We start from the raw sequence: 15,796 nt of genomic DNA on the forward strand, positions 1-15,796 counted from the left end.
TCACAGTCGCTCTAGCTGAACATGTCCGTGTGATTGTGAGCAGAGCGAGGAGCGAGGCGAGAGCACAAAGATTTTGGCCGGAGCGCCTTTTTTAGCATCCCCTCATCTCTCGCTCCATCACGCTTCGGTAGCGCTCACACCACAATCTGAAGCGCGTCTGACCCAGAAAGGACTTTAAAAAAGAAGCTGAGAAGTCATACATACAGGTGTACTCTTCCTGTAATAGTAATAGATTACAATGATATGGGACAAGAAAACAATGTGGCGACATCGTTTCAGTCTGTAACGATTTACTCTGGAATTTACCAAAAAGTACAAAAGCGTACTGAAAAATTGGACTGGCGATTGTGACTGACAGCATCATGAAAACAGCATTTAACCTCCTGCCTGACACTGAGGAAGAGGAGGGTCAGGTGACCGCGGTGCCGAAAGCAGCAGCAGCAGCGCTGAACATGAGGAAGAGGAGGACGAAGGACCACCTGCATCTCACTTATGCCACGTTGTACTTATACTCCACTAGATCTCAGGGGGAAACATTTTTACTTTACTAGATTCATCCGAGAGCCTTAGTTACTACAAATTCAGATTTCTGCATAAAAAGCATGAGAACATTTTATAAAATATGATGTTTTGTTATAAACTGAACTACCAACAGTTAATGCAAGTACAGCAGAAACAATTTGTCAAATAATCAATAAGCTGAAAAAAAAGAAAAAAGACTTTGCAACTATTTATAATTTTTAAAAAATTGTATTTTCTAACTTATCTAGAATGATTTTTAGTTTTTTGGGTTAATATTTTTTCTATTTAATTTAGATTTTTCTGCATTGGGTACTTTTACTTACTTTAAGTACATGTTCCTAATTATATGATTATTACTCACTTAATATTACTTAAATATCATTTTCAATGCAAGACTTTTACTTGTAACAGTATTTTTACAGTGAAGTATTTATTTTACTCGAGTAAAATATCTAAATACTTCCTCCAATACTGTCTACAATTGATTATAGAAAAAATATGCTGTTTTGTGTGTATACACACACACATATATATATATATATATACATACACACACACACATATTAGCTGTGACAAACAGTTAACATTCAGGGTAAGTTTGCTGAGCACGAATCTTTCTGCTTGACAAAAATCTTGTTATCAAACCTTTGTCTTGAAACTTTTACAGAAACTGACGGACACGGAAAAGATGCACACACCTCAGTTCAAGTTTTCAGATAATAATTGTGTTTTAGCAACATGACTTTGAGTATTTAAGCGACATCAGTATCGTGTGTGTTTTCTGTTTCACACGGCCATCTGCTGCTCTGTCTCCTTTCACTGCCCTCTTTTCTTCATCTCCTCCTCTTTCATCCTCAAATTACCGGCTCATGTTGTTTCTTTTCATCTCCTCCCTCCTGACCGCCTGCTTCCTCTTTAATTCACCCGTCCCTCTAACTACCATTTGTTGTCCGTCTCCATAAAGACCCTCTTCCTGTGTCTCTCCCCACCTCGCCCATTCCCTTACCGTTGCTCTGAGTAGCAGCGCCGGTCGTCAGGGAAACGGGATGTTGCATGGCAGCGCCCAGGCCCGGGTATCCACGGTAACCGTAGCTGAGGCCGGCTCCGTTGATGTAGAGCTGGGTGTCCTGGGAGGAGAAGGCTGATGCGGCCAGAGAGTAGGCGGAGTGAGCGAGGGACGCCGGCTCCCTCAGACCGCCTCCCCCGCTGGACGGCTTGTCCAGAGAGATCTGCTCATCCTGGAGGAGGACACGGGACATTTCTTTTGTTAAAAAAAAATACTGTACAGAAAGCTGGGTGGACAAAAAATGCAACTAAGACCTCAGTGTTATGATTTAGAGGAATTTTACTGCTAACTGTCTTTTAGGACGCTGAAAATGTTTCTTTGACAAAATTTAAGTGTCACTGAGATTTAAAGTGATAGTTAGGGGTTGTATGACGTACTTATGTAAAGTCAGAGTGTTACATATGCGGTCGGCGTGCTCCCAGTTTGCAGAAAAACACGGCACGCACCCCACAGCTCAGCGTTACCCTGCTGCATCGATATCACAACGTGTGTATCAGTCTAAGTGGACGCTGAATTCAAAGTGTTTTCACTGCTTCACCCACAGACTGAATATAAAGACGGCCAACATCGCCCCCTGCTGTCTGTCTGCAGTATAGGTCATAAAGCCCGCCCCTCCATGTTAGTGAATAGGTCAAATTAAAAATGTAAAAAACAAGCCAAATAAATTTTTCCCAGAGATGGTTTGAAGGTAATTCTCATCACCCAGATGTTTCTTCAAGTGTTTGTTTTTATAAGTTTGGTTAAAATTGGTTATTAAAATAAGATAAGGTTATTATAATAAGAAAGGGGGCTTTTCTGGCATGACTGACGAATGACAGCCAACCCATGCACTCGCATTCACTGGAGCTGCTTCTGATTGGTTCAATAGGTCGTTTGGCAAGAAATCTCCCACTGCGGATATCGGTACTGCGCAAGCTCCGGCTCTCAATGACATCGTCTTCAAAGGATGACAACGCCCCAAGTGGCTGAAACACGTTCTGATATCAACCCCTCTACACAGCAGGGTACTGCTGAGCGCTGTCCGCTACACCCACACAAACACAGCAGACCAGGTGCCCCCCCCTCCTGACAGCGGCGCTCCCTGATGGCAGTGACCCCTCCAGCAGGACAATAAACCGTTCCACATCAACAACATTTTTCCTGCTTGTGACCCTGATTGGTAAATAGTTAGTCTGCCCACAGTGCTCACTGGTCACTTGTTTTTTAATTTTTAACAGAGAAAATGCTGTTTCATGTCACAATGGCAAACGAATCAGGCAGCTCAGCGGCGTGGGCGGTTTCAGGTCTGGACCCAGAGACATTTCTTTCAGTATTAGTGATTTTTAATTAAACAGCTCTGTTCTGAACAGACCAGACCGAGGGCAGCCTGCTTTAATGTTCATTAATTAGTCAAATAAAAAACAAGAAATGTTTGTTTCTTTTAAATATGAACACACACTTACGTGATAAGTGTCAAGGCGCATCCTCTTTGCAGCGTTGCGTGATTCGCTCTCGCAGGCGGCTGCCAGGATGTTCTCGGCCATGGCTGAGGTGAGGTGAGGTGGAGTCGGGCGGGTCTGCAGAAAAAACAGAGACATCATGGAATAAAATTAGTGAATGAATATAAATAATATATTCAGTTATGACTGAAGTGAGGACGGGAGGATTTACATACAGGCCGACACTGCCTTTTATGTTGTAGTTATTTTCTGATTAAATTAGACTAGAAGGATTATTTACTGGACGGATCAGAACACAACAAAACACTCAGCTGTTAACTATATAAACAACACAATATCCACAAGTTGTTTCTGTACAGGAGGAAAAACAAGAAGAAACAAGAGTTTTAACATTTATCAAAAAAAGTTAACTCAATACATTTTTTAAAGCAAAGTAAGCAAATCATTTCATTTTCAACATGTATTGTCTGTTTGTTACTGTTTTTAAAAAAATAATATTACTTTTGCACATTTAATTTCCTTTATAATGTAATAACGTTCTGTTAATCCTGATTTTTTTGTTTCCAGTTCAACCATGTAAAGCACTTTGAAACTATATTTTGAAAAGTGCTGAATTAAAAAAAGAAGTATTATCATTATCATTTTGATAATATTTAATTATCATTACAGCACCGTGTAGTATCACGTCATGATTCACCACAGGGGGGCAGCAGAGACATTTCAGTGACTGACTCAGAGTGAAGCAGCCTGTTGCCTCTCAGACTCCACAGTCACTGATCACCATCACCAGTACTCCCATAACACTCAACCAAGCAGTGGATTTATTCAAAACGCAGTCAGCTGCAGAAGAAGTGAAGAACACTACTGTAAAAATAATGTCAAAGTCCTGAATTTAAAATTTTAAAGTAAATGTACAGAAGTATTAACAGCAAAATGTACTTAAAGTATCAGATGTTTTAATATTCATAATGCAGAAAAACTCCTTTTAAGTGTTGTTTCGTTGTATAATATTATACTATTCTTTTATTTTATCGCAAATGAATACATGAAAGAGTATTTTAAAGCTGGTGTTCATGATTGTGGAGCCATTAGTAGATATAATTTAGGCTCGATCAGGATTAGGGTATTATGATTTAGCAGGGTATTTAAAAATCCCCAAAATATAATTTAAATAGGGCTGGCGCTTGATAGTTGGAGATCTGAATCATCACTCAGAGACTTTCAGTCAACTGAGACTTTGGGGTTGTTTTTGCGAGTCAGTGTGCTCTGCAGTGTACTTTTGTGGACGTTTTGGGCCCCAGATTTTGCTGCAAAGTGAGTGCTCTTGATTTTCATGCTACTCTTTGGAACAAGGAGCTGCAGACATGCAGGCGGCTGCACAGAGGAGCAGAGACCTTCTGCTTAGAGACGGTGAATTTACGGCTTACAGTAACTTAATACAACAAAGTCTGGCTTTTGTTTGATGTCTATCTTCTGGATTTTTTGGAGAATTTTCTTGTAATTCTTTGTCTCTTCTTAAGACCATTTTCAGGTAATTTTTCTTTTTTTTTTCTAGGAATTTAATCACCAATTTACTTATTAGTGAAACCAGTTTGCTTTGGTTAAAAAGATTTGAAAGCTTGTGAAAGGATGCTGATGCCAGGTTTTCAACGGTTAACATACTTGTATTTTACTTCTGGATTAAATAACCTTTCACCATTGGACTCAATTCAGACAAACTCGATAACTTCAGGCTCGACTTCAGTCACTGGTATGAAAGTTAATTTCTCCAAGAAGAAGAAGTGGAAGTGACAACCTTTGACCTCTAGATGAAGGGTACTGGATTAGTTAGATCCTCGTTATCTCAGTGAGAAACGGTCTGACAGCATGACAGTCTTTGTTACAGACATTATTCTTTTTTAATCACTAGAAAAGATCACATCGTTGAACTATCTGCGTCACTGCATACGCCCTGCTGGTTCCTGCTGGTTCCTGCACATGTTGTTTTATCAAGTGTGAAAAGTATTAACAGCACACATCTGTCACTTTAAGTCAGTTTGTCACTTGATGGGTCTCGATATTCTGCACCGTGTCACATCTGTACACTGAAATAAGCTGACTGCAGCTTGTTGTTTCTATAGTTACAGCCCATTTGCAGGCACTTTCCATCCTTTTTTTTCACAAGAGATGATAACTGTTTGTTATCATTGAACCATACACAAATACATTACATTATAAATCCATACTAAATATTATATTATTGTGACTTTAAGAGGGTGAAAACAACTACTGGAGAAGACTCAGGGAGCAAACACCAAGGTTAAACCAAGTTGGGTTTTTTTTTTAGTAAAATGAATATTAAAATACTGAATATATATAATTCTTCAATTATGAACTATAAAAGTTGCACTTACAGTTAACATCAAAGTCTGCTTCTCACTGCAGAACCGAAGATCTTTTTAGTCAGAACAGTTTAAAGGTCGACACTCAAAATTAGTGTCACACATTCAGTATCCGACCAAATGTCTTCCCTTCTGTTCCTGAGTTACCATGATGGTAAACAACAGCCAGAAAAGTGTTTTTGGAGAACATTATGATCTCAGAGTAAGGCCGACCTTTGACCTTTGTATATAAATATCATAATTTTTATCCTGTTAGACAATTGAGTAAAAATTTTTGTCATAATCAGCGTATAAATTTTCACGTTATGGCCAAGAACATGTTTTGTGACGTCACAGTGACCTTGACCTTTAATGTAATGTAATTTTATTTAGACAGGGACGGTGCACAATAAAACATCAACCTTACATGAAAAAAGGACAGATGCATTTTGAAGGGTTTTGGCAAAATTGTCATTTTCTGCTTGCAGTCCCTGGGCAGGTACTTTTGACCTTCGACCACCAAATTTTAATCATTTCATCCTTAAGTGAAACTTTTGAGCCAAATTTAAGAAAACTCCCTAATGGACCTCTTGAGATATTGCGTTCAAGCGAATGAGACGGATGCAAGGACATAGTGACCTTGACCTTCTGACCACCAAATTTTAGGTCCAAGTGGAAATTTTTGTCAAATTTTAAGAAATTCCCTCTAGGTATTCTTCAGATATCGCATTCAAGAAAACACGACAGATGCCTGGTCGCAGGGACCTTTGACAAACAAAATCTTATCAGTTCGAAGGTGAGTCCAAGTGGACGTTTGTGCCAAATTAAAGGAAATTTCCTACTTGAGATATCGTGTTCCACAGAATGAGATGGGTGCAAGGTCAAACTGACCTTGAGCTTTTGACCATCAAATTCTAATTTCATAAATTCAAACTCTAAATTCAACCTTGAATGCAAGTTGACGTTTGTGCCAAATTTGAAGAAATTCCCCCAATGATACATGGCTGATTACAAATAAACAAATACTGAGGATGGAGATGTATTAAAATAGATTTCAGCCACTGATTTGGGATTTATACAGTAAATGTACACAGTTAAACTGGGAGCAAAACAAAAAAAATCATTTTTTGAGAGGATAATTGCTTTTATACACTAATAAATGTTTGCTTTACTGATAAGACAATATATATGAACAAATCGCACGTTCCTAAACAATCTAGAGACTGTTTTTGTGTTTTGATCTGAGTCTGAATCTTTTGATTTTTGAGTCTGGAGCAAAACATTTGTCCTTCTTTAAGCTCATTTAACTTCCTGTGATCTGTTTATTCCCTCTCCTGTTTCTGCATTTGCTTCTGTGTGAAGCGTTTAATCAGGAACTCGCACAATGTTTAAAAAACACAGCGGAGAACATTTTAGCTCAGTGCAGAGATACAGCACACACTGTACTGAACGAGAACCATCAGGAAAGAAACCAGGATGTCCTCTAGCTGACTGGCTCCCGCAGGAGTCGACTGACTGACAAAAGAAGCGAGGCCAGCAGTGAATTGTGGGAATTATCTTCTCTGAACATGTTGCTGATCAAAAACACCCCCGTGAATGAACCGCAGAATACAAAAGAGAGCATCAGAGAAAAAAAATGCTTTTTCAAGATTGCTGGCTGAACCACAGCTGACTCACACTACCTCTATAAACCATATCTTAAATTTATATTAATTATTATTATAAATGTATTTTATAATTTTTTTTAAACATTTATTTTCACAACTATTTATTCCCAGTGATTTGATTGGTCACCTAAAAACAGGTAAATAATATCTTTATTTTATTCTATATTTTCGGGTGGAAAAGGCTTGCGAGTGATTTTGATTTGGTCGCATTACTTTGAAGAATATTTTTCATAAACGTAATATCTACACTTATGATGCAGATGAGAGCGACGCGGTTAATTCTGCCTCTAAATTATCTGCAGAGTGGAGGGGAATTACATGTCTGTCAGTCTAAAAGCTTTCTGAGAGCAGGTGTCAGGTCTGCGGCACAGAGCCCATCGCACAGTAATTCGTCCGTGCAGCTCCGACTGAATTAAAACGATTTCTCAAAACCGCCGAACGCTGCGTTCAAGTCATGTCGCTAAAAGCATAAAAACAGAATCACAAATCACTGCTGCATTTCAGAAATGTTCATACGTTAAAGTTGTAATAATAACTACTACTGATACTAATACTATCAATACTAAAACTACTCATATTCTACCTTTATTATAGTCCTTTTAAATGTATTATTTTTATGTAAATAATATTTTATTTATTGATTCATGGTGCCATTCTCTGGTTTTAGCTTCCCCAGTGTGATAAAACTGCTTTGCATCACTTTAAACTGAATATATTGTGTTTCTAGACTTTTGGTCGGACCAAACAAGACATATTTGGCAATTAAAATGTGTATTTTCTGCTAGATTACGAACTTTAATGGAAAGGTGATTAATCGAGAAAATACTTGGCAGAATAACGATGATAAAAACTTTCACAAGTATTTAAACGATCCAACTCTGAGAAAATTTGTTTGCTTTCTTTTGGAAACATGGGAAAAAAGTCAATGAGCAACATGACAATAAATGTTCCTCAAATTGCAGGGGGTTAGTAAATTTGGAAAATAATTGCAATTTAAAAAGCTAAGAAAAAATGTCCAAAAACTATATTTAGAATGATCATAATTATACATTTTAAATTACTATTATTATTTAAACACTTTTAACAGGTAATTTCCTTGTTTTACCTAGTTTTTTTATTCATTTAATTTTTCACAAATTTATAGATAATATTGTACTTTTTTCTTCTTTCTGCATTTTTCCTATGTTTTAGGGAGAAATCAAACAAATTTGTCCAAGTTTCAAAGGGTTAAGACAGCTGAGTTGCCAGAAGAAGAAGTTGTATGTTTCTAAAGATCCAAGGATAAATTACATGAGTAAGTTTCACATGTTTCATATCAACGTTTCGAAAGTGACGAAGGTTATGAACTGACTCTGATATCGGTCCATCGGGTTAATTAAGACACTGCGTTTACAAATAAACAAAGAAACGAGCAGGTACGGTACCTCCATGCCGTTCTTCTTCATGCGTCGGCAGGATTTGAGGTAGGTGCGGATGCGCTTGCGGGCGCGTTCCTGGAATTCTGGGAACTGTCTGCTGCAGGACTCGATGATGGCCTGGATCTTCTCCTTGGGCTGTTTTGAGATGGGAACCATCCGATCCAAGTTCTCGTCCACAAACAGACGCACAAACATCTGCAGGAGGACAACACAGCTGTTAGAGAAATGGAGCTTCACCGTCTGTGTGCAGCTGCGTGTTCGTGTCCTCTGTGGTTGGGATTTACCGTCCGGCCCTGTCGGATCCATTTTATATATAAAAAACGGTAAGTGGAGCTTTCTGTATGTCCTCTGTGTTCCTTCGTGTGGGTTTTAAGAGTCTTGGTGCTTTTTTACCTCTAAGTGTGTGTGATCTATGGCACTGACAGGTTTTAAGAGCAGAGCAGAATTTCAGCTCTTCAATATCTTTTTTTTTTATGAATTTCAGGAGACACGTTATTGATCCCCGCGGGGACATCACGGGATCCAACACACACTGACTCTGACTTACATTGAAGGCCTTTAGTCTCTCGGGATCGACTCCCTCTGTGTCGTTGATCTTGTCGTTGTCGTCGTGGTCGTCGTGGTCATCGTCGTCATCGTCGGGGGCGACCTGGCTGCCGTGACGCCCCGTAGTCAGGTCCTCGGCACCCAAGTCCATCTTCATGCTGTCGTAGCTGCCACCTGAGCTGTACTGAGGGGACTGAACACCAACATCCGTTTTATTATCAGCTGAGTGAAAGTTTTGTTTTGTGTGTTTTTAACATTATGAGCTGTTTCACTGTTCCGGTGGACGCGTTTTTAACCCTTAAGAGACTGTTTGGTGCATTTTACGCACTTTCATTCTTCATTTTTTCATCATTCTGGCTGTGTTCATGCATATGGCCTCAGTTTTGGCAAGATTGAGTATTTTTGTTTAATCTTGGAATTTGCAGCTCAGCTCCTACAATAAGTCTAAAATACACTGTGGAAACTAAATAGTTAAATTCAGACTGTTAAGTGCAAAAAATGCTCCAGTGAAACCCATTCAAACTGACATTTTTGATCCCACAGCCATCAAAGCAGAAAAACATATAACAAATAAATAAATAAACTACTATGCATATAGTGTACTGCAAATAATTGTTTTTTTCTCATTTAAGGGTGTAAAATCATGATTATTTGATATTTATATGTAGGACTAATGTTTGTTAAAAAATAAACTCTATGAAAAATATCTATAAAATATTTAAATTAATATCATTTTAATGGCCTCGTTATAAAAAGCACCTTTTCTGTGTTCAGAGCAGTATGAGTGTGAGTATTTGACACTACAGAAAAAAATAATGTATAAAAATCAATGTTGCTGCAAATCAGTGATATACTGTAGTCTGTGATAACCAACAAAAATCTACTTAGCATTTAGTATGTTGAAACTGATTCATTTTCTTTGTTTTTTTTCATAGTGGCATCATGACAAAACCGTGGCATTTAAAGGATTAAAATTCTGAAAGTGAATGAATATTTAATATTATTGATGAGAAACTGATGCTGGTTAAAAAACAAACTCTATGAAAGTACAAAATAATATCAATGTATAATATTGTTAAAGCTTGTTTTGGAAAAACGTATTTTGAAGTGTAAGTACGCTGCTGTGAGGTCTCACCTTGCCCCCGTACTCCCTGCCGTCTCGGTCCAGTCGCAGCTCTGCGGTGTGTGTGTGGGACTGGGAGTGTGTGTTGGGAGTGTGTGCATTATGTGTGTGAGGTGTGTGTGTGTGCGGCAGCGGCAGAGGCAGGGCCGGGTGTGGAGCCAGGGGAGGTTTGGCAGCCAGCGGGTACTTCCTGCGGAGCTCCTCGGGGGCATTGGGGTGCAGAGCGCCGAGCAGCGCCGCGGCCGCCGCCGACACGGTGACGGGCAGGTGTGAGGTGGACAGGGGCAGGCGCTGAGGGGCGGGGTCGCTCAGGTTCATCGGCTGCTGGTCCTCTGACGGTGAGGAAGAGGACGTGGGCGTGCTGAAGTCCAGCGGGGCGGGGCCGCCGTTGCCATTAATGACCTCTGTTTCTCTGACGATGGCGGCGTCCGTTACAGCGGAGGAGGGAGGGGTCAGGGCGGGCAGGCCGTTTCCACTGCCGCTCTCTGATGATGAATCCTCTGAAAGGAGGAGGAGAGGGAGAGGTTAAATTTCACAGATTGACAAACACATTTTTCTGTTGCTAAACTGTTGTTGCTTGTTGTTTGTGATGTTTATTCGCCACCCGTCTCCAGCAGCAGATGAGCTCTCCGCGGAGGACGAGCGTTCAGTGGGATGTGAGAAGAGACTTCCACACATTAACAACTGACGAAGTTACAGACACACTGACAACAACGAGAAACAAGCTGCAGCTCACATTTATCACAACGTGTTGACGAAAACCTGCAACCGTCTGCGTGCTCTGTGGGTCAAACGTGAACCCACAAATAAATCTGTCAACATGAGACTCCGTCCGTCTAAATCACACACGAACTAAACTAATGCCATCTTCTTTTTGCTCGTATCCGGGATTTCTGTTTAGCTCGTTAGTACGTATTGTTTTGGGATTCACCAATGTTTCCTCATTTTTGCTATTCTTTAAAAGTATCTTGTTTTCATCGGCTACAAATTGTTGTCCAACACAAGGAAAAATAAGTTTTTGTATTTGAGGAACATTTAAAAAACTTTGCTTGTTCTGCATTCTGTCACTGTCACAAGCGATGAGCAACTTGGCAAGTAATGTTACGCAAACTGCACGAAATTACTAGATTTGGACTTTTTTTTTTTTTTTTTTTTAAAGCTAGGAGAAAAGGCCAGAAAACGATATACTTATCAGAACTATTTTACAGACAAATTTATTTTACTGTACTTTATTTTTGCTAAATTTGAGGTAATTTTCTTTATTTTTTCCCACTAATTTCTTGCTAATTCTTCTTAAGCTGCTCATTGCCTTCTTCAAATGATTTTTTTTTTTTTTTTTAGGAAGCCAAGCCAATTTGCCCAGGTTTCAAAGAGTTAATTTTGTAGCTTGTACACTTATTTGTCCTTGTCTTATTTATTTGTCTTTTATTTTGTCCTCCACTTCCCTTTTGCTCGCGAACATAAGACACATTCCCATATTCTTTTCCCCGAGGAAAAGCTTATGATTCTGCTCTCACCTCGGCTGACTTAAGGTCATAATAACTCCAAGATTTTAATATTATGTGAACATCAGAAGAAGAATCTGGAAAATGATCTCAGTTAATTACTGCAGGGGCAATTCTAGAGTCAGAGTTTGACATTTAAAACAGCCTATAAGCTACATGCATTATGTAAAGACATCATATTACTAATACATAATGTTTGTATATTCTTGCATAAAGTACATTTGACTCGTGAAACCTCATTGTTGTGACAACAACATAAGTACATCGCACACAAAGAGACTGATTACCGGGAGCTCGTATTCTGTGTGAATTAGTCATTAACATTACAGGTGTCATGTGATTGCTGCTGTGTGTGTCCTGAATAGACACATAAATAAATATCAAACTATAATTTCATAGCTGTTATTAATGCCCAGCAGATGGCAGGCTCCCTTCATGAAGTCACCTCCGTGTGAGATTTTTCAGAACCGTCTCTGCTTTTCATTCTGCTCTCTGATGGTTCATCAAAATATCATTTCTCAGTGCTTTCCTGGTGGATTGCATGATGCTTTATTTTGCTGGGTTTGTGTACAGGAAGTGACAAATATCATTAACAAAAGAGATATGATGCACCTTCAAGAATCACCGTTTATGTGTTGCCGAACACTTTGCACACACTTAGGAGTTTGTGTTATTGTGTACATCAAAGGGCTTTAATTTTTTTTTTAAACTTTGGGGCATTTTTAGATGTAACTTGGAGAAATGTAAAAGTTGAATTTGTATTTGTTTAAGTGTAATGCAATGATTAGTTGAGGGACAGAATATTAATCCTTTGAAATTTGGACTGACATCAGACTTGCCTTTGCCTTTTTTTAAATGCAAAATTCTGTATTTCAAGACTTTAATCTTTTATTAATAAAGCACTTTGTGAACTCTGCTCTTGGAAGGTGCTATATATATAAACTACATTTACAGTTTTCGTGTGCTGCGTTCAGATGCTTTACTAGATTATGAACACATATGATGCAACTATTATCGATTTCGATAGTATGAAAACCCGCAGTTATCACGGTTTCACGATTATTACCAGTAAATTACACTCATTCACAAACTCCTTCTGCACGAGGTTTCAGCATTTTAGCTATTAATTCACTCACCACAATACTGTCCTCCTCACATTGTCTCTGTCGGTCTGTGGTCTTATGAAAGCTGATGGTTGGACACCCCAACACCGACGAAAAACGTTACTTTTATCACAACGCGTTTGTCCTTTCAACTCGTCCAGTTTCGCACGTTTCGGGCTGTAATGGCGCGCGAGACTGACCTTTTTCGTCACTGCCACGTCACAAACCAGGCAAAGTTGTTCGCTTTTACATCAACAAATAAATAATCGTTTGTCCATTTCTCCGGAAAAGCGCGGCATTCTGCGTCCACCTCGCGTTTCCTGGCACATGACGCATATCACGTGCGGATCAATATCCAATGTTATCACGCGATGGCACGTAACCTCAGGTGATGTGTTCACTGACCCTGAACCTGCCTCGGACACCCACAGCCATCAGCGTTATCTCAGAAAAGCAAATGCTGTGGACATTTTTTTGTTTAGACGTATTTTAGAATTGCGTGGCGGGCCGGATCAGATGGGCTCGTGGGCCGTACACGGCAAAATTGGTTTGGCCTCTTTTTATAAACAAATTAGATTTAAAAATATTACTTTTTTAACAGTAAGGAAACATTTCCAAGAAACTGTATTTCTTATGATCATAATTATAGCCTATATTTATAATTTTTTTCAGCTTATTTCCCTGTTGTTATTTAAAAAAAATGTTTCACTTTGTAATTTGTTTATTACTTGTTTGATTTTGTGCTACTTTTCAGGTAATTTTCTTTTTCTTTTTTACTAATTTCTTGCCAGTTTCTGGGTCAATTCTAATTAAGGTGCTCATTGATTTCTTCCCATGTTTTTGAAAGAAACCAAGCCAATTTGTCCAGGTTTACAAGGGGTTAAATTGCTACCAGACTGTTCTTTTAATACACGCGTGTCTTTCTTTATGTGCGGTGAGCTGAGGAGTACAGTGTTTTTGTGACTGCAGTGAAAATTATGCTTTTTAATAAAGGCTGAGAACCACCAAATATGGACTGGAGTACAATATATCATTAGATAGAAACATATGTGATTTTTTTTCAATAAATGCTCACTTTTGGACTTAACACTCTGAAGTTACTGGAAATGTTTGAATTGCAAGTCGATACAATCCAACACTGGAATCTAATTCTAAAAATACTGTAACACTAATAAAACTAGTGTCACTGAATCTATATCTGAAAACAGTGAAAAATGTATACACACAAACAAACAACAAAAACTGTGCAGCGTTCGAATATTGACTCAGAACTTGAATGTCAACATCATGAAAGAAGTTGGAAGCTTTAAAGTAGTCCGAAAAGCATTAGAACGGCCCTGTATACTTTTATGAAAGGAAATTATTAAATGATTTTGCAGAAAAAAACGAAAGTATCGTTATTTCAGCTACAGCTGTGTCACAGCTGGAATCAAATTGTGAGACAGTTCCTGTGTCTCTCTTGGCAGCAGGACTGACAGCGTGACACGAGGAAATAATGTCCAAACTGTCCGCTGGTGGGAAGAAAATAATGAGTTTTCAAATTATTACACCGAAGGCATGTGCTGTGCACCGACTGCCGACTGCCGACGCCTCCGTGGACACCAGCAATTACGATGAGGGCGAATAAAATAACATAGGGGCCAAAAAATGTGTAGCTTTTGTGTTGTGAGTGAAATGCAGTGAGTCCTCAGAGAGAGAGAGTCTGCATGCTGCTGCTGCTGCTGTGGAGGCTTTTGTTTCGGGGTCGAGTGCAGCAGTGTCTGCTTATTTGATTAAACCCGTGCAGTCTGCAGCCTGACCAGACAATAACACAGTCAACAGCCTGCATTATGACCGGCGGCGCCCCTCCCCCACCGCAACACACCACCACCGCCTCATCATCATCATCATCATCATTACCCAGCTCGTCTTCCTCCCACTTTATCTGAATCACAGTAACATCCTCTTCCTCCCGTCATCGTTATTGATGCCACCTTTTTACAGCGGATACGACATAAGTGAGAATAAATTTCAATTTAAAGCTACAAAAAGAAACTCTAGCACCAAAAACATCATAATGGAGAGAGGCAGTTTCCCACGTGAGGGGTCGACAGTGAAGAAATATTTAGATCCTTTGTGTATGTAAAAGTACCAATAAAACAATGTAAAAAATACTCTATTACATGTTAAAACCTACATAAGTAAAGGTAAAAATATTATCAAAAAAAGTTCTTTAAATATCAAAAGCAAAAGTCCTCATTTTGCAGAACTTGTCCACTGATTAATTGCAAAGCACAATAAGACAATTATCCTTATGTATTAATATGTAAGTAGCATTTTAGTGATGTTTATTTGAGAGATGAAGCTTGTTTATCTATTTCAGATATTGTTACAGAAAAAAATTGAACATCTGGATCTTGATGAGAGGCTCAAAAAACCACAGCGTCACAAGTCAAACAGATTAATAAGTACGGCGTCAGCCCTGATCTCTATCTGAAAAATAACTGCCTGTCAAATAAACACAAAGTACAAAGTACAATATCTTCCACTAAAATGTAGTAAAGTAGAAGTACGAAGTAACATAAAATGCCTCTAAATAGCAGTAAAAGTGAGTTGTTTCAGGTTTTTTTTTTTACTTTACCCCTGCTTTATCTCTGTTGTTGTTATTCTGTTATATTATGTATTGCTGCCGTTTATGCATCTTTTACTTCTTTAACTCTTTGAAACCTGAGCAAATTGGCTCTATTTCATTCAAAAACATGGCCAGAAGGTGATGAGAAATTTGAGAAGTGACAGAAAAAAGAGAGAAAATTAGCACAAAAAAAAGAAAGAAAAAGGAAAGTTAAAAAAACAAAAAAACAAACAAGAATGACTTGGAACAAAAGTACTTAAAAAGTACTTAGAAATAATTCTGCAACATAATTTTCAATATTTATTAATAACAATTATAAACATAGTTTTTCTGTGCTTCATATTTTATAAATATACTTTTTCTTGCAATTTGTGGAACATTTCTTGTCAAGTTGCTGTTTTTTTCCTTGTTTTTGAAAGAAATCAAAACATCTGAG

The 15,796-nt window shown here is 38.5% G+C and overlaps 1 protein-coding gene across 1 annotated transcript in view; it reads right to left on the reverse strand.

The window, feature by feature from the left end:
- The window catches only part of LOC121947546 (nucleolar protein 4-like), a 194,629-nt gene that overhangs the window by 12,725 nt on the left and 166,108 nt on the right, over positions 1 to 15,796 (reverse strand). Inside the window, exons 6-10 of the mRNA XM_042492641.2 lie at positions 10,154 to 10,641; positions 9,020 to 9,211; positions 8,479 to 8,667; positions 3,031 to 3,144; positions 1,529 to 1,760 (exon numbers count right to left, since the gene is read on the reverse strand). Coding sequence (XP_042348575.2) covers positions 1,529 to 1,760; positions 3,031 to 3,144; positions 8,479 to 8,667; positions 9,020 to 9,211; positions 10,154 to 10,641 — 1,215 coding nt within the window. The remainder of the gene's footprint in view (positions 1 to 1,528; positions 1,761 to 3,030; positions 3,145 to 8,478; positions 8,668 to 9,019; positions 9,212 to 10,153; positions 10,642 to 15,796) is intronic.

The sequence above is a fragment of the Plectropomus leopardus genome, chromosome 9 (assembly GCF_026936395.1).
Source record: "Plectropomus leopardus strain MGB_pleo_1.0 chromosome 9, ASM2693639v1, whole genome shotgun sequence".
NCBI classification, from domain to species: domain Eukaryota; kingdom Metazoa; phylum Chordata; class Actinopteri; order Perciformes; family Serranidae; genus Plectropomus; species Plectropomus leopardus.